The sequence below is a fragment of the Rhinichthys klamathensis genome, unplaced genomic scaffold, assembly GCF_029890125.1.
Source record: "Rhinichthys klamathensis goyatoka isolate OS25496 unplaced genomic scaffold, OSU_Roscu_1.1 h1tg000274l_1, whole genome shotgun sequence".
In the NCBI taxonomy this organism is placed as follows: Eukaryota; Metazoa; Chordata; class Actinopteri; order Cypriniformes; family Leuciscidae; genus Rhinichthys; species Rhinichthys klamathensis.
The window spans coordinates 887467-914536 of record NW_026606793.1 but is presented as its reverse complement, the minus strand read 5'-3'; the positions used below and the strand labels follow the sequence as shown (position 1 = coordinate 914536).

Here is a 27070-nt window from a genome sequence, read left to right as displayed (position 1 = left end):
GAAGTGGAGGAGGAGAGAGAAGAACTGAGTGAAGTGAAGGAGGAGAGAGAAGAACTGAGTGAAGTGAAGGAGGAGAGAGAAGAACTGAGTGAAGTGGAGGAGGAGAGAGAAGAACTGAGTGAAGTGGAGGAGGAGAGTGAAGAACTGAGTGAAGTGAAGGAGGAGAGAGAAGAACTGAGTGAAGTGGAGGAGGAGAGAGAAGAACTGAGTGAAGTGGAGGAGGAGAGAGAAGAACTGAGTGAAGTGGAGGAGGAGAGAGAAGAACTGAGTGAAGTGAAGGAGGAGAGTGAAGAACTGAGTGAAGTGAAGGAGGAGAGAGAAGAACTGAGTGAAGTGAAGGAGGAGAGTGAAGAACTGAGTGAAGTGAAGGAGGAGAGAGAAGAACTGAGTGAAGTGAAGGAGGAGAGAGAAGAACTGAGTGAAGTGAAGGAGGAGAGAGAAGAGCTGAGTGAAGTGAAGGAGGAGAGTGAAGAACTGAGTGAAGTGAAGGAGGAGAGAGAAGAACTGAGTGAAGTGGAGGAGGAGAGAGAAGAACTGAGTGAAGTGGAGGTGGACAATCATGTCCAACCTGGAGGAAAACCCTTGAGTCGCTCAAAGACTAAACAGACATTTTTAAAGAAAAGAAGAGCCAAGAAATCTTTCACCTGCACTCAGTGTGGAAAGAGTCTCAACACCAAACAACATCTTGATGTTCACATGAGAGTTCACACCGGAAAGAAGCCGTTCTCATGTGATCAGTGTGGGAAGAGTTTCAGTCAATCATCAAACCTTAATGTTCACATGAGGATCCACACTGGAGAGAAGCCGTTCTCATGTGATCAGTGTGGGAAGAGTTTCAGTCAATCATCATCCCTTAATGGTCACATGAGGATCCACACCGGAGAGAAGACGTTCACATGTGATCAGTGCGGGAAAACATTTATCTGTGCATCAGACCTGACGAAACACCTGAGAGTTCATACGAAGGAGAAGCCGCATTCATGTTCTGTGTGTGGAAAGAGTTTTGTACTGCTGCACACTTTACATGGTCATGAGAAAATACACACTGGTGTGAGAGAGTACATGTGCTTTGAGTGTGAGAAGACTTTTACTACAGCAAAGGATTTAAAACTGCACCAGAGGATTCACACTGGAGAAAAACCTTACAAGTGTTCACACTGCGACAAGAGATTCAGTCGATCAGGACATCTGAGATCACATGAGAGGATCCACACTGGAGAAAAACCTTACAAGTGTTCACACTGTGACAAGAGATTCAGTCGATCAGAAAATCTGAAAACACATGAGAGGATCCACACTGGAGAAAAACCTTACAAGTGTTCACACTGTGACAAGAGATTCAGTGAGTCATCATCTCTGAAAATACATGAGAGGATCCACACTGGAGAAAAACCATACAAGTGTTCACACTGTGACAAGAGATTCAGTGTTTCATCACATCTGAAAAGACATGAGAGGATCCACACTGGAGAAAAACCTTACAAGTGTTCACACTGTGACAAGAGATACAGTGTTTCATCACATCTGAAAACACATGAGATGATCCACACTGGAGAGAAGCCGCACATCTGTGATCAGTGTGGAAAGAGTTTCTCTATTAAAAGTCACCTGAAGCGACACATGAAGATCCATGCAGTGGAGAAACCACATCACCACAGTCTGAGATCACGGTAAGTAGTTCATCTTTATGTGCTGAGAAACAAAAGCTGCTTTTCCACCTTCAGAAAAGGTTCCTGGAGCCTGGTACGGCACGGCACAATTACAAACCATTCTTGGCCCTAAACTCTCAGCACACTTGGCTAACCGTGTGCAAAGTTCAATAATGACAACAACATGTTCCAAGAACATGGTTCCTGTTCTCACCATGCACCATTCATTTTCAACTGCCTTTTGTCCATAGAAATGTCCAGCTTCAACTCGAGCTTAGATAAACCACCCAGTGGGACTGATAATGCTTGGATGATGAGTCTGGTAGCAAGATACCCAAATTATGCAGGTGGAGCTGGGGAGGAACGCCAGAGGGCAATTCCAAGCAAAGGTCATCCTTACCATCAAAAAATAAAGTTTTTACCAAAAGAACAAAACCCTTTTTAAGTTGTCCATTTAGGTCTGTAATATACTGTATTAATGTGTTTTACAGAGTCACATGAGCAATATAAACCAAGTTGAATGGTTCAATCTAACAGTACATATAAACAGACAGACTGAAAGGAATGCAAGATTCGTGCTCTAGTGATGTTACATATGACACTGAAGCTTATAAGCGTGTATCGAGTTCGCAGCGAAATTTCTCATGAAGCTCTGTGTCAGAGCGTGTATTGTTTTCAGAGAAACACGTGATCAACGAAAAGCCTCACTTTCTTTCCAGTCACGTGAATGCTTCACTTTGCGTGTCGAAATGTTTGAACCCAGACCACTACTCTACAGGGTTTTGGAAGTTCAAGTCAATTTAAATTATTTTTATTTATATATATATATATATATATATATATATATATATATAAGCAAAGCATTTGTGAAGCCACAACACGCACAACCTTGAGGCGGATGGGCTACAACAGCAGAAGACCCCACCGGGTACCACTCATCTCCACTACAAATAGGAAAAAGAGGCTACAATTTGCAATAGCTCACCAAAATTGGACAGTTGAAGACTGGAAAAATGTTGCCTGGTCTGATGAGTCTCGATTTCTGTTGAGACATTAGTCAGAATTTGGCGTAAACAGAATGAGAACATGGATCCATCATGCTTTGTGACCACTGTGCAGGCTGGTGGTGGTGGTGTAATGGTGTGGGGGATGTTTTCTTGGCACACCTTAGGCCCCTTAGTGCCAATTGAGCATCGTTTAAATGCCACGGCCTACCAAAGCATTGTTTCTGACCATGTCCATCCCTTAATGGCCACCATGTAGGCCACCATGTACCCATCCTCTGATGGCTACTTCCAGCAGAATAATGCACCATGTCACAAAGCTCGAATCATTTCAAATTGGTTTCTTGAACATGACAATGAGTTCACTGTACTAAAATGGCCCCCACAGTCACCAGATCTCAACCCAATAGAGCATCTTTGGGATGTGGTGGAACGGGAGCCTCGTGCCCTGGATGTGCATCCCACAAATCTCCATCAACTGCAAGATGCTATCCTATCAATATGGGCCAACATTTCTAAAGAATGCTTTCAGCACCTTGTTGAATCAATGCCACATAGAATTAAGGCAGTTCTGAAGGCGAAAGGGGGTCAAACACAGTATTAGTATGGTGTTCCTTATAATCCTTTAGGTGAGTGTAATTGGTATTAATATAATTGTTACATTTAATTTATTGCCATACTTTAATATGTGAATTATATTATCAGAAAACTGAACATTTAGCATCCTCTGGCTTTTATTTGTGCTTACAGTTTTTCTCGATTGTTTACACACATTTTCTGAAAGAATGCCTCGTATTCTCAGAACTCTACACACAAATCAATAAACACACACAATGGGCAAAACCACTCAATTCTCCTGCTAAATGAAACTTTACATTCAAAACAATGTTATTCTCAAAATGGTATTTTGTTTTCAAATGACACACAGAAACCATCATATGAATATACATTTATAAGAACCAGTTGAACACTGATGTGCTCAATGTAAAACACTATGATGAATGGAAAACACATCTTCTCCATTCATCATAATGACTTTGGGCCTTTTTTGTTCAGTGTTACACTTACTACAATATTGAGAATATTGTTTTTATACTCAGAACACACAAATACACAGTAACATATTTTTTATTTTTCCCACAAAAACAATGTACACAGTGTACATCCAATTCTCAACCAAAACAAAGTTGCACATACACTACATACAAAACAACAGAAGAATTTACTGTACACGGTTACAGTAATTTTTTATTTATTTTTTTACTTTATAAACTTTTTATAAACTTTATTGCAGACTCAAGTCCATATAACACAGCATAGAAAAGAGATACAAAAATACATTAAAAATTCTATAGGAGATACAGGCTATTGCACCAATGTCGTCTTAACCTCAAAGTATTTCTATAACAGCTTTTAAGAGGATTGACTAGGGCCTCAATTATACTGTTTACTGAATTGTCCAGACGACCCAGAAAACCAAACATCAGTTGTCTCAAGAGCGCCTCCCAAGTCGGCACTCTATTAGACACAAACAAATGACTGGCACTATGCCACCTAGGGACACGAAGCCGCAATCTCATCGCATCATTGTATGCTACCTTGAGCCTCTGCATACTCTTTTTCTTATAATTAGACCACAATTGAGCAGTATATAGCGGTGTGATGTAGGTTCTAAACAAAGAGCACTTCACATTATCAGAGCACATTGAAAACCTCCTTATAAGCATGTTAGCTTGACAATAAATTTTACAGCGTTGACGGTATAGATCTTTGTCATCCGTCCAGTCAATGGATATAACATGACCTAAATATTTAGCTTCCTCACACACAGAAAGGGCTGTCTGACAGATAAAAAGTCGGAAAAGTTGATTTCTTGTCCTCATCACTTCGAACTACCGTTTTGTGGCTTTTTTTAGCGTTATACTTTATATCATAATCAAGGCCATACTGAGAGCACACCTTTAGCATCTGCTGCAGCCCAGCACTATATGGACAGAGCAGGACCAAGTCATCTGCATACATAAGATGATTAACCGTAGTATTGCCCACAAGACAGCCAGTTTTTAGCCTATTTAACTGGTTTGATAATTCATCCATATAGACATTGAATAAAATAGGAGACATAATACCACCTTGTCTCACTCCATTGCTAACATGAAAAGGAGCAGATACAACATTGTCCCATTTAACCTGAAATGTTTGATGGGCATACCAAAACACTAAAATTCTCACTAAAAATTTAGGGGCACCTCTATCTAACAGTTTTACAAACAATCGTTCATGATTGATTCTATCAAATGCCTTTGACGCATCAATAAAACATAAAAACATAGATGAATTCAGGCTTGTGTACCTGGACACAATCTCTTTAAGAGCATAGATACACAAATCGGTTCCATGCCTTCTCTTAAACCCAAACTGATTGTCAGTAGTAAGGACATACATTTCTAGCTTTGTTAGCAGTATTCTCTCCAGTACTTTAGACAAGATATTGGCCAATGCAATTGGTTGATAGTTGTCAATACTGTTGAGCTTACCAGCCTTATCTTTAAGCACAGGCAATAACAATACAGACATAAAAGTATTAGGCAGGACACCATGCTGCATCCTCTCTTCTGTTGCGATCTGGCCACAGCATCTCATCCACATCACAAGCAATGTTTTTCCTGGCCAAGCAGCGGGGGAAATATCGCCTAGCATGGCGATTCCAGCCATGAAAAGCATCAGCTGCTATATCTCCACATGCGTCCTTCATAGCTTGGAGAAGAGGTATACGCGTTTGTGGATTTCGGTCATACACTTTCCATCTCCAGGCAGAAAAAAAATTGAGGAATGGAGAATATGGAGGGAGATAAACAACTAAAAAGCGTGGTTGGGCAGTGAACCAGTTACAAACCAGAGCAGCCCTGTGGAAACTTACGTTGTCCCAAATGACAACGTACCCGAGCTGCTCTGGGCCATCTACCTGATCTGGTGGAATGAGTGTGTTGTGTAGGGTGTCCAGCAGAGATGCTCACAAGTCTCTGAGCTAGAGTCCAAGTCAAGTCTCAAGTCTCTGAGCTAGAGTCCAAGTCAAGTCTCAAGTCTTTGAGCTAGAGTCCAAGTCAAGTCTCAAGTCTTTGAGCTAGAGTCCAAGTCAAGTCTCAAGTCTCTTGTGGTTATAAGTGTTGCATCACGTACAGCGACCCATCCAGGTTGCTTAGAACACTGCATAGCTTTATATAAGGAATTCAAAGCATGTAATATGTTAGGTTACACTTTATTTCGATAGTCCACTTTAGACATTCTACTAACCATGTACATTTTCAACTACATGTCAACTAACTCTCATTAGAGTATTAGTAGACTGTAAGGTTATGATGTGGGTTCGGGTTTGGAGAACAAGTTGACTTGTAGTTGCCAAGTTACTTATAGTCAGTAGAATATCTGTTGGGGAACCAACAAAATAAGATATTATAATATATAATTAGCAGATATTAAGCAGACAGCCTACTAATACTCTAATGAGAGTTAGTTGACATGCAGCTGCAAAGTTACTTATAGTTAGTAGAATGTATAAAGTGGACTATCAAAATAAAGTGGTACCATATGTTATTATGACTCCTTTATCTATTAGCATACAGTATCAGCTTTGATTTTGGTATATAATCAGTGTAAACAGGCTATTGCAACATGACAAAAACACCAAGAATGCTTTACTTTTAGTTAATTTCTTTATTTTGCCTTGTAGCTTGAACATACCAAGACATAAGACCAAATATAGAAAATGATATAACTCACAACACTAAAATTGACACACTCCTATTAAGTGCAAAACATCAGTGTAGCTAAATGCAAATAAACTATTGCATCCAAATGAAATTTTTAACACTACAGTGCACTTCCAAAACATTAAAATGCTCAAAATCTTTAGTGTAAATGTGAAGCAACTGACCAACTTATGGCATGTAACTTGTTAAGAACAAAATGTTTAGAAATAAAAAAATCCAAAGGGTGAGATCAGACTGGTTAACCTTCTCTTCTCTTAACACACTAGGTATGGGCCACAAAACATTTCTGGCTTCTTCTGGCTGCACTGCCTATGCAACTAATCATAGCTTATATACTGTAAGTCAACACATCCCAGACTCTCAAACCAGTGTAACGTTATTATAACTAAATGAAACAGTAACGTTACATGATCAACAATAAACCTGTTTGTAGACAACGGGCAGCCAGCGGCACGTAAATGATTAACGTTACGTTAATCGACGACCACAAGTTTGGCAATTAAACAAACGCTCATTCATATTTCATAAGGAAGACAGTCGGAGTTAACCTCTCGTAACGTTAGGTAGCTAAAGCAATAAGCAAGCTAACGGTAGATGGTCAATGCTGAGCTAAACATGTTTACTCACCTATCAGGGTGCGTTTTCAGATGCCTGATAATAAAATTAGATGTGGTTGAGCCAGAATCTTATATCGTGATACTGCATATTTTGCATTGAGCGCTTCTTTTGAGCGCGTCTTGTTTGAAGTTTTTGAACCCAAAGCTAGCGATGAATGGCTCAGCAGCGGCCGGTGCAGTCGAACTTTTTGTTTGTTATCCTCTCATGTGCGGTCGCGCGCGCGCTGCCAGCAATAGGCCACGTAGTACGTGGTTACGTAGGCAGGTTATAGGTAACGGAGGGAGGGGGATAACAGCGAGCTCATCAGACGTTTCCTAAAAATAAACATTGTTCACGAGTCCCGCAGCTCGAGTCCGAGTCGAGTCTGAAGTCTTTCGAGGACGAGTCTCAAGTCGAGTCTGAAGTCACTGTGTGTGGGACTTAAGTCGCACTCGAGTCCGAGTCTCAAACTCGAGTCCCCATCTCTGGTGTCCAGGAATGTGATCAGATGGGCGGTGTTGTAGGGGCCAAGGGTACACATTGTGATGTTCCCTCCGCGCTGGCCAGGGACTTTAACAATGGCACGCTGGCCAATGATATTCCTTCCCCTCTTTCATCTTGAACCCAACCTCATCAATGAAGATGAACTGGGGCTCCACTGCAGCCACCTCTAGCTCAAGGACTCTATGAAACACACATGACAATATTAGACATAGACATGGAGTGGTCACTATTGTGAAGCACAATCATTATGATTACAATATTGTCACGGCCAGCTCTAAGCTGCGACAAATGAGGGAGGCAACGAGAACAAAAGCCAGTCAAAGAGTTTTTATTGACAATAAAGAATAAGCTACGTAATTAATGCAAAACACAAAAAACACGTTCCAATAACACAGGCCTGTAAACATAACTTCCCAAACTAAACTAATACATAAAGCAAACAAATAACAAAACAGCAACCCAAAATAACAGAAAACCAGAGGGTAACCGAAGCCACCTCAAGTCAGAGAACCATTACCTTTTATAATCCTCTGCAGGTGTTTCACATTAATTACCTGATTACCTCAGTAGGACGGGCCTAGAGGCACGTCACACACCACCCCACCTTAAAAAATAAACCCACATACAAACAAAACAAAATATACTTCCAACTGGTAGCAGAGGATGGTTTGTTTTGTTTGTATGTGGGTTTATTTTTTAATAAAAAATCTAGGGGTATGATTCTCGCTTGGGTTGCGAGAGGAACCGGGTTCAGATCCCGGACGAGCCCCCATATTTGTCACGGCCGGCTCTAAGCCGCGACAAATGAGGGAGGCAACGAGAACAAAAGCCAGTCAAAGAGTTTTTATTGACAATAAAGAATAAGCTACGTAATTAACGCAAAACGCAAAAAACACGTTCCAATAACACAGGCCTGTAAACATAACTTCCCAAACTAAACTAATACATAAAGCAAACAAATAACAAATAAAACAGCAACCCAAAATAACAGAAAACCAGAGGGTAACCGAAGCCACCTCAAGTCAGAGAACCATTACCTTTTATAATCCTCTGCAGGTGTTTCACATTAATTACCTAATTACCTCAGTAGGACGGGCCTAGAGGCACGTCACAATATTGATATGTGTATTATTTACTGTAAACAGTGTTGGGAGTATGCATCAATTGTGAGACTTACTTGCACATAGTTATATCGCAATTCTTTGACTCTTTCTGAATTGCATTCAAATGGCACCCTGTAGACCTGCTTCATCCTGAGATGATTTCTGCGCAAGACACGGTCCAGTGTTGATAAGCTTACCCTATCAATATTTTCAAATGTGTCATTGTTTTCTATTATTTTTCTTTGTATTTGCTGTAATGTTATGGCGTTGTTTTCTAGGACCATGTTTATGATTTCAGTTTCCTGTTCAGGAGACAGAACACGTTCCCGACCACCTTATGTTCGTAATCTTTCAGTTCTGCCAAACAAATTGTAAAATACTGTAAAAACAAAGTAGGTATACATTTCCTAAATACTTGAAACATACTTTACAGTATTTCTTACCTATTCTCATTTCGGAAAGTCCGGATAATGGATGCTACAGTGTACCTGCTCAGATTTGACTGTACTCTTTGCCCAGCCTCCCTCATTGTTAGACCATGGTTGACCACATGATCAACCAATCCTTATTTTCTGCATGAAAATTGTGCCAAAAGCAGATAATTGTGTGTGGTGTTTGGAAAAAAGTGTGTTTTAGAACTGCAATTTGAGTGTAAAGCAGGAATTGTGCTTGTAGTTTAGCAGAATTGGTTCAGGAGGTTGGTGAATGAGTTACATGTTGTGGTCATTGTGTCTCAAGTACCAGAATTTGTGTGTAAACAATTGAGAAAACCTGTAAAAGATAGAACAACGGCGCTGCACTCGGGTTTATGGCTGCTATAAATTTAACCTGCCACAAGATGGCGCTGTTTTCGACACTCTTAATGCTTCAAATCTTTTCCCGGAACAATACAGGTGCTGTCTAATGAAGTCTGTGACTGATTGAGTTTAATTAGTTGAAGGTGTGGTGAACTGCATGGGGAACTGAGTGGCAAAGAAAAATGGGGCGTGGCAACTGCAGGACAGAGAGGAAAACTTCCAAACACATGAATATTGTGATCTGTTTCAGGCGAGAAATGATTTTGGCCACTTCATTAATGTTTGTTATGTAGAAAGACTTTCTTTTAAGTGAATTTCGATTTGTATGAATTGTAATCAAAGTTTTTGTCAACCAATTGCCTGGATTTAATAAATAAGAAGCAAATATAGCAGACAATATAATCATGGAGGTGCCGGCGTGATCACTTGCATTGCTCGTGAACTAGAGCGCATCTCATAAATGAACAGAAACTCAACGTATGCCTCTGTAATGGATTTTCCCCTAAACCTGACTATCTAGCATCTACAAATCGACACTTAATAAATAAATCTGTCGCGTCTACTGATCGACACTGAGCGTCTGCAATTCGACACTTAATACTTCTTTATACTCTAGCTCTCTGCGTCTACTGTCAACAACTGGCCGAGTCTCTTACCCTAACTTCTTTGGTTCCCTAAACTGACCTGCTGTGCAGCTTTAAATGACAGACAGACTTCAGCAATTGTCCTCTAATGCTCTTTATTACGGCCAGGAGTTCTCGAGCAGTTCTCGGAGAATCTCCCAAGAATAAACAAGGCCGGAGGATCTCAGTCAATTTCCATTGAGAATCCCACCGAAAACACGGATACAACAGTTTTTATAGAATAGGGAGGTATAGCAAATGACATTAATTTGATTGGTTCTTCATTGGCAGACTCTTCTATTTCTAGGTAGAGGAGACTTTGTTTGAATGATTACTTCATTATTAATCACGAGTTCTAACCTAGTCATCTGTCTAGTTTAATTTACCATACATGTTATTTATACACACAGTCAGGGGTTTGACACACATCTTCTAAAGTAAAGAATGTCTTAGTACATTGTTTCAGAGTGTTAGCAGGCTAAGTAAGGTTAAATGTTAAAACATGGTTAGCTTAATATTCAGTTTAAAATTACCACCACACCTCTCATAGACATGAGAAGAAATATAGCCTCTATCTAGAAAGATTGAAATGTCTACTTTCAAACTAAACAATTCAAAACGAAAAGAAATAGGCTACTCTCTGGTAATCTGTATGAAATGTGCCTTTTCCACCACCATATCCCTTTAGAGGCTCGGTACGTTCAAGGATGACAAAAAAATTATAATAGCCTAATATTGCGTGTCAATTATTTTGTGTCAAATAATTTTGATACAAAATAAAATGTGATTATTTTGACTTGTGACTGTGCATTAAAATGCATACACTGGCCGAAAAACCGTGCAATCATTTAGATAAAAAAAAACGTACATGATTGCGAGTGACTCGCACCTACGGACCTATATGACAAACATCAATATTTGTTAATGTATTTTAATCTTGACTGTCTAACGTAATAGTCTCTGTTTTAATGTTCTGTCTGTGTGTTTATAGTATTCACTTCCTAGTCGAGAGGCGTCCTCTGGAACCTGATTGGTTTAGGCGCGAAACAGGCGCCCTCTAATTCGCTCACGCTTCCTGTCATTCAAGCTCAGGTTTTGACAGCTCGAAGATATCGTTATCTTAAAGCTAAACACCTACCACAACAACAGATGGGTTAAAAAAAAAATGTAAAGTCAAAGTGCGCACCCCTGACATATCTATTAATAGCTTCGGAATGCAAAACAGAGAAATGGTACTTTACCCTATCTAATGATATAAAATGCTGTTGGTGTGTGAACCAATCACAGACCAATATAAAACAAACAATGACGTTTTCAGGTGTCCTAGGAACATAAAAAAGGGGAGGGGTTTGGAATAAATCCCACACCTCTTCCTACAGCCAGAGCGTAACTGCTTTCACATGTGGCGAAAGACTGATGTGCACAGTGCCATCTAGACGTTGTTTTTGAATGTGTTTGGTAAATTGACACATAAATTATAAGAAAATGTAAAGGGAACATAAATGTTCATTTTGAATTGAATATTCTATGTTTTTCCAACAAAACAAAACAAAACTTACGGTGACTACAGTCACATAAATGTAAATAGTTATTTTGTTTCTTTATAGTTTTTCACCCAATTTTATTTCAGGTGTTCTAAAGCCTTTGAGGAATCAATATTTGGTGTGAAATCCCTTATTCATTATGGTTTACTCTTTTTATATAATAAAAAACAAAACATTTGAACTTCCGTTTTTGTATTTCTTGGTGATATATCACATCAGAACACATACAAGTGTCTCAAGAAGTGTATTGTCAATGCATCCACCTTGTAGCTGAGAGTCTATAGAATCCAGAAATATGACTTATCTTCACTCTGCGGGTCCGGCGACTCACGGCTCCGGCGGCGTGGGAATCCCTCCGCGCTCCCTTCCTGGACCCACGAGGACACCAGTGTGCATGCACAGGGAAGAGAGGCATTTAACAGCGGCGGTGATGAGGCTTCATTCTCGTCAGGTGTGCCTCATCACACGCCGCCAATTCTCCTCTTCAGGCCCCTCCTCTCCAATTACACCCACTCCAGTCGGGAACCTGGCGAAGGGCAGCGAATTATGGGATGGGGCGGCGCTAATTACGAGGGAGAGGCAGACGATCCTATATATATATTATATATATATATATATTCAGATATAATGGACTTGACAAAAAAATTATAAATGCCTATTCAATGGACCTAATACTAGGCTGCTACACTAGAGTTAATTGTACTGCTGGATGTTGTAAACTGGTTTTCAAATTATTTTCAATTGACGTACTAATAGACGCACAATAGACGAGATGCACCACACTGCAGCTAATGAATTGGGAGTGTCACACGTACACAGAAAATAATTTTTCCAAGACAACTGAATTTAAAACTAGTCTTGAATATAGTTGCTCATATATTAAAACAAACTTAAGTTCAATATTTCAAGAAGGTTACCAATGTGTTTGTTTAGGGTGAGGGGTTGGTTATTATGACAATATATCAATTCAATTTTACAATTAAACAACTAAATTATCCCTGAAAAATAATAAATACAGAATTAAATAGTAAGTGCTATAAAATATTATAAACTGCTAATACATAAAACCTAAAAAAAAAACCTAGGGTCCTCTGAAACTGCAGCCTCCAGCATTGCAGGAATACCCTACTTCATAGTGCTCCGAAAATAACAGTGATTTTAACATATATTGAGTATTCCTGCCCAGAGAGCAGCACAAAATACACTAAAAATAACAGCGAAGACTTCTGGTTTCAACATGAGCGGGTAGCACACGTTCTACAACAGCTCCGCGGTAAATCCAAATAGTATTACAGTCAGAACATCTTTTAATAATCTTTTTGGTTAGGAAAGGAACAGAGTTTTGATTACAATTGACATATCAATATTGTTGATCTGGGATATTGGTAGTTAAACATGCCAGCCAAACGTAGCGGATCAGGCCGTGTCCGCCTCGGACTGCTACAGAAGATGCGTCGGCGGAAAGTACTCAGGATGCAGGTAACGCAGCGATTCTTGGTGCAATCTCTTCAATGCGCTGTGAAATACACTCAATCAAATCGGATATCGGGGAGATAATAGATTGAACAACTTGCTGTCTCTAAACGAGGAGAGATAACGGCATTCCAACATGAAGCCAGTTCTGCGATTTCGGCTATTAAAATCACGGTGGATGAGCATGCTTCAAAACTTGCAAGCTTGGAAACTAACGCTTCCACTTCTTCGGATACAGTAACCCAGCTTGAACAAGAAGTGGGACATTTAAAGCAGGTGGTGGAGCAGCTTTTGGACAAATGCAAGGACCTTGAAGGACTTAGTAGGAGACAGAACATTCACATACTACACATCAAGGAAGAGGCAGAGTCCGGAATGAAACCAAGGGACTTTACCGCTCAACTTCTGATGGGGGCTTTATCGCTAGATAATCTGCCACTTGTTGATCGTTGCGCAATCGACCCGTGGATGATGAACCACTGCTGGCTTTCGTTCTTCGGCTAAACTACACTTATGAAATAAAAGAAATTTTGCAGAAGATGCAGCAAGTCACTTTCAAGGGGCAATAAATAAACATCTTCCTGGACTACCCTCCAGCAGTTGTAAAACGCAGCACGCTTTTCAAATGAGCAAGGGAACTGCTGAGGGACAAACTTGGTGTCAAGAACGGTCTACAGTACCCAGAGAAATTAAGGATCTCATTCAACGGCAAGGAACATTATTTCACGGACAAGGCCGTCAAGTTTGCAGAAAACTGCCTCGGATCCGGGTAATTGTTCTAAAGAGGTCATGCATCTGAGAAAAGTGTCAACAATACAACACTCTCCGAGTGTAATTATTTTGTAATGATAAGTGTACAATTTTCATAGTCAAGTCAAGTCATCTTCATTTATATAGCGCTTTTAACAATGGATTGTTTCAAAGCAGCTTTACAGAGACTAACATAATTTAAGGTAACAGAGATTGTTTTGGCTTTATAGAGATTCTCGAATAATGTTATTTCCAGCTAAAGTTAGTTTTGATTGATTCACCTCCGCCAAAATTATCATTTGTTATTAAATTAGGGGCCGCTAAGACGACGCCCTTCTCTAAACAGACTCTAAACGTGAACCTGTGATAAATGCTGGTGGCGTTCACATGCGCATTAAGAATTTATTCTATAGTTATGTGCTTTTGAATATATGTGTGCAGGTTTGTAATTCAACCAACCAACTACAAACCATGCCTAAACAAACTACTTCTCTTGCCTATAATTGATACAGAATTGTGTCATAACCACGACCCGTTACATATCTGTTCCTTTCTTTCCTTTGATTTTTCTATATGTTCTGAGATGTTCTTCTGAAATTCCCTACTGTGGAGCTGTGTTGATTATTGTTTGAAGGTCAACCAATTAGATATTTATGTTAGGCTTTTTCTAGGAAGTTAATCTATCACTCATCACTGTTCTGATACTAATTTGTTCATTTTCAATTTACCTTGTTTTTCGCAGCTGGTTCTATTCGTCGGTCAGATGACGGGGTTGTTATTTAAAGGAACACTCCAACTTTTTGGGACTTTAGCCTATTCACCTTATCCCCCAGAGTTAGATAAGTCCATACATACCTTTTTCATCTCCGTGCGTGCTATAAGTCTGTTTGACGCACCCACCGCTAGCCTAGCTTAGCACAAAGACTGGGTGTAAATGGTTGCAGCTAGCATACTAATCCAAATAAGTGACAAAATAACGCAAACATTTTCCTATTTACATGTTGTGATTTGTATAGTCACAGGGTGTACAAAAAACAAAGTCACATGAGACACAGACATATTTTAACCGTATAAATAATGGGAACTATATTCTCTGAAGGCGAAGCACTGCTACATGGGCGGAGTGATAACCGCAGCACCTGAGACTGACCGTACCCAAACTCTGAACGAACTCTCTGCTCCTCACGGTTGCTGCGGTTATCACTCCGCCCGAGTAGCAGTGCTTCGCCTTCAGAGAATATAGTTCCCAGTATTTATACGGTTAAAATATGTCTGTGTCTCATGTGACTTTGTTTTTTGTACACTCTGTGACTATACAAATCACAACATGTAAATAGGAAAAGGTTTGCGTTATTTTGTCACTTATTTGGATTAGTATGCTAGCTGCAACCATTTACATCCAGTCTTTGTGCTAAGCTAGGCTAGCGGTGGGTGCGTCAAACAGACTTATAGCACGCACGGAGATGAAAAAGGTATGTATGGACTTATCTAACTCTGGGGGATAAGGTGAATAGGCTAAAGTCCCAAAAAGGAGTGTTCCTTTAAGTTGGTGGTTGGGTGGGGTGGGGACCTGTTTAAGATACTTCAAAGTGTTAATATGTGTGGTAATAACAAAATATTTGGTCCCTAATGATGATTGTAACATTAGGTAACAGACCAGGGCTTGTTTTTGCTTCTTGGAATGTGAAAGGTCTAAATCAACCTGTTAAAAGGAGTAAGGTGCTATCACACTTGAAATCACTCTCTGCGAATGTACTATTTTTGCAAGAAACACACTTAAAACCGGTTTCCAAGGATAAGTTACTCGCATTTACAGGTGTTTAACTTCGCTATCAACGCGAAATCGACCAACCTCAGACTATATCAGCTAGGGTGTGGCACCGACAAGATAACAGAAGCGAGCAAATTACAAATCTTTTGGTAAATCTCACCATTAAATAAGTTAACATTTGCGTTATATTATATCAACACGATAAACAACAACAATAACAACAAAACGTACCTGAAGCTCAACACTTCGTGCCGGTCCCGCTGGAAGACGTTGAATTTGAATTTCGTGATTCCCGCCTGGAATAGATGTTGAAGTTGGCACATGCGCAATTTGCGACCAAAATTGTAAATATTTCACATAAAAAGTGCCCAAAATTCACAGAATAAGGATGTCTAGTGTGTTTTAACAAGAACTGGAGTAGGAAATGTCAGAAAAACAAATGGAGATTCAAAAAAATATTTATAGAAGATTTACCCATTTAAACTTGTTTTTTTATTATGTTTTAAAAACTAAACTAGCGAGAAAATTAAATCTAAACTTTTTTTTTAGTTTATGTAATACACAGACAGGTTCATCACTACCCAAATCAAACCTGAGTGTGCGTTTTGTGTTGTTTTTAATCTGCGCAGTTTGCTGTCTGGTAACCGTATCGAAGCATGACTGCCCTTGCGGAACTAAAATATATTTCCTATGAATTATCAATATATTAAATGGTTTAACAGTATATAAAAAAAAAAATACAGAATAATATATTGTGTTGATTACAATATATTGAATAATACATAAGGAATTACAGCTTTTCATATATTGATCAGATATGGTACTGCACAACATGCAACATAAACACACATATGAGAAATATTTAATGTAATATATTTCTTATATATTTTTTATTGTTTACATTATTTCATATTTTCAAGTTAGTTATTAAAAGCACAAGCACGCCTGCAAGTACTATAGTTTTTAGTCAAGAGACTATCACTGTGCTGAGGAGAGCACAATCATTACTTATAAAATATAATAATAATAGTCTTCAGCACAATGGTCACCTACCATAAAACATATATATTTTAAAATATACAGAGAGCATTAAAAACTAACAGATCTACCCCTATATACATATTGAACAAAATACTTAATTTTAATATTTGTTTACCTCTGTCAGAAGAAGAAGCAAAGCATGCTGGTAACTAGAAATCTGATGTAACTCATTCCGTGAATGTGTGTGACTGCATATGTTCCCATATAAATACATTAACATGTATATGGGAACATGTATCTGAAATATATGTACACAATAAAGGATACAACTTTGTGAATAATACATGTAATGCTATTTTTGTCTTTATTTATAAATATTTTATATTCATTAATATATAGCCATACATAGTCAATGCATATAGGCTATATTATATGGAAATGTATTTTGTAATATATTGCATTATATTTTGCAGTCTAATAGTACCATCTTTAAATATATTTAAACTATATTAGCATCATGCTTTTACCTATTTTCACAATACAACTTTTAACACACTTTTAAATAATTTTACTTTAGAATATTTTCTAAAAACAAATATATATTTTAGAAAAATATACTTGAAGTGAAAATTCAGTTTATTTTTTAAAAGTATATTTATATATGGGAATAGTATTTGCAATGTAGGCCTAATATTGAAAAAGAGAATATATTTCAAATACAATAAAGTATACTTTTTTTTCACTAGGGCTATCAAGTGTATAAATGACCAACTTCTAAAAAAGTTGCTCCCTTATATGACGAGTCTGACGCGGATCTGACGCGAGTCTGACGCGGAGCTCCAGCTCGCGGTGAGAAACGCCCATTGGAAGCGCTTTCTCTCCCCTTTAAGCATTCGCGCTCAGTCTCACTGTAAAGGCAGAAGCTCAGTGTATTTCACCCGCTCATACTCATAAATATGACCTATTTACCGTCTCTTTATCAGTGAACATCGTGTTAAAACTTTGTTGATAAATACTTCATGACGTGTATCCGTGTATTTAGAGAACTCTCGTTGAAACTGGCGCTTTGAATCGTGTTTCGCCTATCGCTTCATTCGCGCGTGTGTTTGTCCATGCAGGAGTGAGAGAGAAGGACTTCCGGTGTGTTTTTGCTCATTTCGCCTCGTACTACTCTTCTTTAAAGGTATGTTTGTGCTCTTAGTGGTTATATAATTTGTTTTATGTTTCAATGTGATCGAATAGCAGAAGTTATAATATTTGTTTGACTAGCATCGTCAGTTAGGCTACCATAGACATAGGCAACAACATATACCGATGTAATATAACGGTTAAATGCAAATAAAAGTACTAAGCATACTTGCAACACACCATCATATAAACACATCATATTACACAATATGTGTGTAAATATTTTATAATATAAAGTCTTTTTGGTAATCATGCTGTGTCACTGAATGAGATTGAATCATAGTTATATTTTGTGAAACACTGTTATGTATTTTGTTGCCTACATGTATATTTATGCAATTATGTACGTTACATTCATGCCTTTTAGCATTCACACTTTCTGTGTTTTTGCTAATTTTGCCTAATACTAATCCTCTTTAAAAGAGAATAAATTCCATCACTCATCCCATCCGTGCATGATCATGCTTCTTTCCTGAGGATCTGCTTGATATCTGATACAGTAGCATGAACACGACGGCACGATCATATTAACTAAGGAATATGACATTTATTCATTAAGGCGAGACACTACCAGTGAATATGGTAAAACATTTAACTTACTGACACCACCATGAAAGTTTATCACATGAATAGGAGACAAAAATGTATTGCAAGTTTTCTGTAATTTTATGTCTAAATATGCTAATCAGGCTATATCTAATTAAAGATATGCTAATTTGCATATATTTTGAAGTGACGAATCTGACCATTGGAAGAAAAAAAACATTACCAGAGGGAATTATGAATATCTCCTTTTGTTACCCTTTAAATCAGAAAATACTGCCAATAGCCTTAAATAGATTTCCTCCCTATTTTTAGGCATACAATGTCATACAAATCAGGCCAAGAATGATATATCAACAAACCCCTCTGGACAAACCTTCACAATATAGTTAGGAACACGGCTGTAAAGTTTGGTGTGGTGCTACAGACGTGGAAAATCGGAAAACATTCCACTAATTTCTATTGAAAGCCATGAATTACAGACAAAATATGCTTAAATCGATGTATCACACTGTTTAACATCCAAAACTCATTATTGCTTCATCCATCACTGATCATAACATCTAAAACAACACATCAACAGTCCATCACACAGGTGGAATGACTCCAAGCCTCTCTCAATCTCAGAGACTGAAATTACATTTATAGTTTATTACTAACTGTTCATCCATATTATAAAACACAAATAGATGGAGGCCATAATCTATAATGCCACAAATGTTACAGAGAGGGAGAGAGGGAGAGAGAGAGAGACAGAGACAGGGGCTAGATGTAAGACAAGAGATGGAACGTTTAATTCCCATTACTGCAAAAATAAGTTTTTCCAATTTGGAATAATCTTCACTAAGAGATTTACACCTTGGAAAAATAGGCAAAAGAATAAAACTTCCCAAGTTAACACCAGAAAAGAAGCTGGAAGTTCTCCTAGGAGAGGAGACGGCAGCTCCACTGACAGCTAAATATGTGAGGGACTCACAACCACTTTAGGATCCCACAATTACAGATTTGTTTAGTATAGTAATTATATTGTATACAAAAACTGAAATGTGTTGTGTAATGTAATTGTTTTGTATATATAGTGTGTAAAGTATAGAATATATGTGACACCTATACACTCACCGGCCACTTTATTAGGTACCCCATGCTAGTAACGGGTTGGACCCCCTTTTGCCTTCAGAACTGCCTCAATTCTTCGTGGCATAGATTCAACAAGGTGCTGGAAGCATTCCTCAGGGACTTTGGTCCATATTGACATGATGGCATCACACAGTTGCCGCAGATTTGTCGGCTGCACATCCATGATGCGAATCTCCCGTTCCACCACATCCCAAAGATGCTCTATTGGGTTGAGATCTGGTGACTGTGGAGGCCATTTTAGTACAGTGAACTCATTGTCATGTTCAAGAAACCAATTTGAAATGATTAGAGCTTTGTGACATGGTGGAAGTAGCCATCAGAGGATGGGTACATGGTGGCCATAAAGGGATGGACATGGTCAGAAACAATGCTCAGGTAGGCGTGGCATTTAAACGATGCCCAATTGGCACTAAGGGGCCTAAAGTGTGCCAGGAAAACATCCCCCACACCATTACACCACCACCACCAGCCTGCACAGTGGTAACAAGGCATGATGGTTCCATGTTCTCATTCTGTTTACGCCAAATTCTGACTCTAACATCTGAATGTCTCAACAGAAATCGAGACTCATCAGACCAGGCAACATTTTTCCAGTCTTCAACTGTTCAATTTTGGTGAGCTCTTGCAAATTGTAGCCTCTTTTTCCTATTTGTAGTGGAGATGAGTGGTACCCGGTGGAGTCTTCTGCTGTTGTAGCCCATCCGCCTCAAGGTTGTGCGTGTTGTGGCTTCACAAATGCTTTGCTGCATACCTCGGTTGTAACGAGTGGTTATTTCAGTCACTGTTGCCCTTCTATCAGCTCGAACCAGTCTGGCCATTCTCCTCTGACCTCTGGCATCAACAAGGCATTTCCGCCCACAGAACTGCCGCTCACTGGATGTTTTTTCTTTTTCGGACCATTCTCTGTAAACCCTAGAGATGGTTGTGCGTGAAAATCCCAGTAGATTAGCAGTTTCTGAAATACTCAGACCAGCCCTTCTGGCACCAACAATCATGCCACGTTCAAAGTCACTCAAATCACCTTTCTTCCCCATACTGATGCTCGGTTTGAACTGCAGGAGATTGTCTTGACCATGTCTACATGCCTAAATGCACTGAGTTGCCGCCATGTGATTGGCTGCTTAGAAATTAAGTGTTAACGAGCAGTTGGACAGGTGTACCTAATAAAGTGGCCGGTGAGTGTATATATTTAATATATGACATGTAGGCTATGAATCTTCTTTCTTCATTGGTAATCCATTGTGTCTTCTTGCTAATGACTACTGTTTAAAAATATATAATAATAAATAACACAAAAATACATAATTTGACATAGGGATAAGCCATAGGAGGGTGGGCCACCGGATTACAAGCTTGCCCAGGCCTAGGTTTCAATACCACACGTGAGCTAAGGTACACCACTTAGAGTAAAACCAACACTACAAACTCAGCCTAGACAACCACAGCAATCATGCTCTTTGAGCCATTTCCAAAAGATGCGCACGTCACAGCATTACACTGCACACATTGGTTCCAAATGAGTGAAACACTAAGGAAACTAGGCTAGAACCCGGTGAGCTAGTCTATCCTATGGGCCCAATCCACACCGAGACTATTACTAGGGAAGGGGTTGAAACAAACAACAACAAAAAGAAGAAGAAACCGCTAGCCAGTGGTAGGCTTGCCGCGATAGACGGTGTTGACGGTGTTACCGGTTTTAAGCCCCATCACCGGTGACATCACTTTCCCACCGTGACACCACGATGTCTTGACTTTTTTAAAGTATTAGTTTTTGCTAAAATATTTATTTGAATTAATTAAAAATAATAATTATCAATTATTTAGTTCAGAAGAGAGCATACATTATAATTAAAAACTGAACTGCGCAGTGCGTGCCAAGAGCCAGTCACGTCACAGATCAGCAAGCATCAGGATTCCATTTAGCACGTGTGGAGATGAGAACGAGTCAAATTACAGAAAAGAAAGATAATGGCGGAATGTGTAATTTATTTAGGCCTGTTTTATTTTCTTATTCGTTAATAAACGTTTTATGGTTCTTATTTGTTTGGGCCCACAGTTTGACGATTTTCAGCCTATGCATGGGGTTATTTTTATTCGTTCGTTATGCTAATAAAAGTTCTGTCTATAAATAAAAGTTTTATTATCAGCGAGCCGAGTTGTTGTTTTTTTGTCCATTCAAGCAATTGACGCTGAATTGCCAATTGACGCTTATTTCGAAAGTGAAAGTATAACGCGCACGCATTTAAAAGCTATTTAACCCCGTTTTATTATCAGCGAGCCGAGTTGTTGTTTTTTTGTCCATTCAAGCAATTGACGCTGAATTGCCAATTGACGCTTATTTCGAAAGTGAAAGTATAACGCGCACGCATTTAAAAGCTATTTAACCCCCCCGCCCCGCCCCCCACGGTGACACCGGGATTACCGGTGTTGTGACACGTCGATTAACCGGTGGGAAATTTTCCTCACCGCGGCAACCCTAGCCAGTGGTCACAATCAGTTCACTAACACAAATCTCTTACAACCCACCGGTTAGCGGGAAAAAAATGAAACATTACAGAAAAGTGTCTAAAAAGCAGCCTACAATGGATTGGCCGTAGCCTCTGCCTGCCCCTGCCGTCTAGCGATTGGGTGGGTAGACCGTGTTTCGGTGCTTCACAATTTCACCAGGGTCACGGAACGCTCCTCTGTGCTCGTCAGTCTAGACATTTTCACATGTTTCAGAAGCGCACACACACACCAACAGTAGTGCCGTTGGCAATCACTCGCAACACCTTGCACTACAAACAGCGCCCCGGAACACTGCTGCACTCCAACACGTTAGCAGCTAGCTACAGTGTATGGCTACCGGCATGAGGACCCCAGGTGCCTATAAACCTGCCTGCTCTCAATTTCCAACCACTCCCACCCACATCAGGCAACGTAGCAACATGAGGTGGAGTGAAGGCGAGCAGAAGCGAAGGAGGAGGGAGATGAGAGAGAGAAACAAAGAACGCCTCAAACCCACAGGCCACATATATTGTTAAAAGTGCTATATAAATGAAGGTGACTTAAGGCGAGACACGGCAGGCAAAAACATGTCTTCTTTCAGACTTGTGCTAAAAAATTTTTTCCAAAATACACATTTACCGTATTTTCCGCACTATAAGGCGCACTTAAAAGCTATTAATTTTCTCAAAAAACGACAGTGCGCTTTATAATCCGGAGCGCCTTATATATGGATGGGGAAGACACGTTCACCAAGACGGGGAGACAGCGCCGAGCGACTTACGCCACTATCTGCCAATGGATCGTGGATGCCTGCCCTAGGCTGATATATCAGTCTCAACTGTGATCCGAGCTTTCACGAAGGCAGGAATAATCTCTTTATTCCATAGACAGTAAAAGAAAGCTTTATTCAGCCAGCTCACATACCCGTATTTACTTCCTGTTTTCGGCCGAAGTCCACAATAGTCGATTGTCGAGTTTGCGCGCGCGATCAAACCTCCTCCGTGTGTTCAACATCTGATTTGAGCTGATATTCTCAGAACACCACACAGCACCGTCATCGGCTGACAGCTGACAGGCTGAGTCTCCACTGTTGCTTAGTTACCAATGATCGCGCGCGCGCGCACTCGACAATCGCCTACTGTGGACTTCGACCGAAAACAGGAAGAAAATACGGGTATGTGCAGTCAGATTCACCGTGTTCACTCACATGGCTCGGCTGTGCACTTGTAATGACACATTAAGGTTGTTAAGAGGCTAAAAGCAGGTTTAAAACTTGTCCCGTTTAAGTCAACAGGGTGCAAATTTTAAAAAGAGGATAACACGGTGTAGGCAACACCGTTTTTTGTCGTTGTTATCTGTACTGACAGCACTCCCAATTTACAAAAAATGAGCTCAATGTTAAAATTGACTGGAGTTCTCCTTTAATGTTTGAACAACGTTACCATGGGAGTGAACGGAGTTGTCAGAACGCTTAATAAAGTTTGACTTTTCTGACTGTTTTGTTGACATTTGTTGACATCTAGTGGATGCATAACGCAAACCCAGTCAAACGTTTGACTGCAGTATCTTATGCGCCTTATAATCCGGTGCGCCCTATATATGAAAAATTTTCTAAAATAGGTCATTCATTGAAGGTGCGCCTTATAATCCGGTGCGCCGTATAGTGCGGAAAATACGGTAGGTCTTTATTTTACTACACTTTGTGTGTTTGCGTCTGTAGATTTTGCCTAAATTCATCAAAAGTTGGCGTTGTAAATCACTGTCCGTGATCACTGCCTGCACCCTGTCATCACACACACACACCGTTGAAAAGCTCTCTCTCCTGTACAATGCTGTTGGATCCAAATAGGGTAATTTCCTGTTTATCAGCAACTAATCATGAAAGTAAAATGGGCGATTTAACTTGAAATGCGCAATCTCATTGGCTGATGCCAATTTCTGACAACGTGATTTGTTCACTGACATTTCCGCGGTGGTTCAAAATGTCGAATGATATGCGTGTAAAACTCTCTCAGAGAAGCCGAAAACAGTTTAATTTTTTTCTTTTTTTTCTTTTCTTTTCCCGCTAACCGGTGGGTTGTAAGAGATTTGTGATAGTGAACTGATTGTGACCACCGGCTAGCGGTTTCTTCTTCTTTTTGTTGTTGTTTGTTTCATCCCCTTCCCTAGTAATAGTACATATACCTACATATAGATTGTTTCAAAGCAGCTTTACTGTGATAATAGGAGGCTACCTTTTCTCCCTCAGCGCTGGGTTTGGCATTGTTCATTAAATCTAACAGTAAATCTAACAGTAGCCTATGTTTATTTCTGTTAACGCTTTCAGCTGTCGTTCTTAGCATTATCTATATTTGGAAGAATTTACATTATTATATTCTGATGTCCATGAGCATAAAAACAAACTCAGTAACTTATATTTTTGATTTTGGCAGATCAACTCCTCCCACTACAATTCATCATCAGTGAAGCTCCTCCCACTGTAATTCATCATCAGTGAAGCTCCTCCCACTATAATATTCAATAAATGCTGTAATTATTCAATAAATGCTGTAAATTCCCATCAGTTACAAGTGAAGACAAGCATGAAAGCATCAGGAAGAGCTGAAATCTGCCAAGACTGAGTTTATTAAAGAGGACAGTGAGAACATGAGTGATCCAGAACCCTGCAGAATGAAACACACTGAAGATCCTGAAGAACAAAGAGGTTGGTGTTTATTCTTCATTCATTCATGATGCTGAAGAACATTCATGTTAGAAACATTCAAGCCCTTCATCACATTTATATAAACATGACATGGCTGCAAAAGTTTCTTTTTTTTTAAACAAATGGTCAGTAAAGGGAGGTTTCATATTGTCAACATGGGATTTGTGCCTATAATGTTCTTTAAAAAATAACTGGAAGATCAGTCTACCTCATTCATGGAAAGTTTCAGGGACGTATAATTCATTTATAAAAAATATTTATAATTTATAATTTATCTTCATTCACTCCATATTTCTCTATTTGAACTATTTTTATTTAGAACATTTTAAAATGAGAGTTTTTCTTTCATGTCAGACCCGATGGAAGAGAGCGAGGAGAGAGAAGAACTGAGTGAAGTGAAGGAGGAGAGAGAAGAACTGAGTGAAGTGGAGGAGGAGAGAGAAGAACTGAGTGAAGAGGAGGAGGAGAGAGAAGAACCGAGTGAAGTGAAGGAGGAGAGAGAAGAACTGAGTGAAGAGGAGGAGGAGAGAGAAGAACTGAGTGAAGTGGAGGAGGAGAGAGAAGAACTGAGTGAAGTGGAGGAGGAGAGAGAAGAACTGAGTGAAGAGGAGGAGGAGAGAGAAGAACTGAGTGAAGTGGAGGAGGAGAGAGAAGAACCGAGTGAAGTGAAGGAGGAGAGAGAAGAACTGAGTGAAGAGGAGGAGGAGAGAGAAGAACTGAGTGAAGTTGAGGAGGAGAGAGAAGAACTGAGTGAAGTGGAGGAGGAGAGAGAAGAACTGAGTGAAGTGAAGGAGGAGAGTGAAGAACTGAGTGAAGTGAAGGAGGAGAGAGAAGAACTGAGTGAAGTGAAGGAGGAGAGTGAAGAACTGAGTGAAGTGGAGGAGGAACATCATGTCCAACCTGGAGGAAAACATTTGAGTCGCTCAAAGACTAAAAATACTTTTTTAAAGAAAAGACGAGCCAAGAAATCTTTCACCTGCACTCAGTGTGGAAAGACTCTCACAAGCAAACGTCATCTTGAGATTCACATGAGGATCCACACCGGAGAGAAGCCGTTCTCATGTGATCAGTGTGGGAAGAGTTTCAGTCAATCATCATCCCTTAATATTCACATGAGGATCCACACCGGAGAGAAGCCGTTCTCATGTGATCAATGCGGCAAAACATTTCTTACTGCATCAGACCTGAAGAGACACCTGACAGTTCATACGAAGGAGAAGCCGTATTCATGTTCTGTGTGTGGAAAGAGTTTTTCACAGCGGCAACATTTACATAGGCATCAGAAAACTCATACTGGTTTGAGGGAGTACATGTGCTTTGAGTGTGAGAAGACTTTTACTACAGCGGACGGTTTAAAACTGCACCAGAGAATTCACACTGGAGAAAAACCTTACAAGTGTTCACACTGTGACAAGAGATTCAGTCTGTCAGCAGATCTAAAAACACATGAGAGGATCCACACTGGAGAAAAACCTTACAAGTGTTCACACTGTGACGAGAGATTCAGTCTGTCATCATCTCTGAAAAGACATGAGAGGATCCACACTGGAGAAAAACCTTACAAGTGTTCACACTGTGACAAGAGATTCAATGTGTCATCATCTCTGAAAACACATGAGAGGATCCACACTGGAGAAAAACCTTACAAGTGTTCACACTGTGACAAGAGATTCAGTGATTCATCATCTCTGAGATCACATGAGAGGATCCACACTGGAGAGAAGCCGCACATCTGTGATCAGTGTGGAAAGAGTTTCTCTATTAAAAGTCACCTGAAGCGACACATGAAGATCCACACAGTGGAGAAACCACATCACCACAGTCTGAGATCACGGTAAGTAGTTCATCTTTATGTGCTGAGAAACAAAAGCTGCTTTTCCACCTTCAGAAAAGGTTCCAGTTGTGTTTCCACTTGAGCCTGGTACGGCACGGCACATTTACAAACCGTTCTCGGCCCTGAACTCTCAGCACACTTGGCTAACCGTGTGCAAAGTTCAATAATGACCACAACATGTTCCAAGAAGGCTTCTTGTTCCACTTGGCTAACCGCGCCGAACCATGATGGTTGAATGTGTGTAGTGACATCGCCACTCAGGATTGGCTCACCAACCATATTATTTTTCAGATGAGTTTTGTCCATAAGAATGTTTTTCCTCTGGATACACAATTAATCTATAATTAGTTTGGTGGTTGATCATTTTCATGATCGATTTCATCAATTAGTTATTGCAGCCCTAGTTAAAGTTTGTTTTGATCATCAAAAATAATTTAAGAAAATGAAACACCATGATACTGAAGAACAAATAGGTTGGTATTTATTCTTGATTCTTCATTCATACATCGAGATTTGCGTTGTTTCAGGTCAAGAATATAAAAAGAGATTCAATTAAATAAATATAAAATTATTTTAACATTGAACTTTCTTGATTTTGTCATTTTATATGA

General features: G+C 39.6%; 1 protein-coding gene across 1 annotated transcript; it reads left to right on the top strand.

The window, feature by feature from the left end:
- On the top strand, positions 1 to 26605 carry LOC130102543 (zinc finger protein 271-like). Its single transcript, XM_056268495.1, has 3 exons — positions 1 to 1670; positions 17625 to 17749; positions 24980 to 26605. Exons 1-3 carry the CDS (start codon positions 697 to 699, stop codon positions 26461 to 26463), a joined length of 2583 nt encoding a protein of 860 aa, XP_056124470.1. The 5' UTR covers positions 1 to 696; the 3' UTR covers positions 26464 to 26605.
- Positions 26606 to 27070: the final 465 nt, after the last annotated feature.

Coding starts and splice junctions, on each gene's coding strand:
- LOC130102543 (XM_056268495.1), top strand. CDS start 697: ATGAGAGTTCACACCGGAAAGAAGCCGTTCTCATGTGATCAGTGTGGG. Junction 1,671..17,624: donor CACCACAGTCTGAGATCACG/GTAAGTAGTTCA, acceptor CTCTCGTTGAAA/CTGGCGCTTTGAATCGTGTT. Junction 17,750..24,979: donor CGTACTACTCTTCTTTAAAG/GTATGTTTGTGC, acceptor CTTTCATGTCAG/ACCCGATGGAAGAGAGCGAG.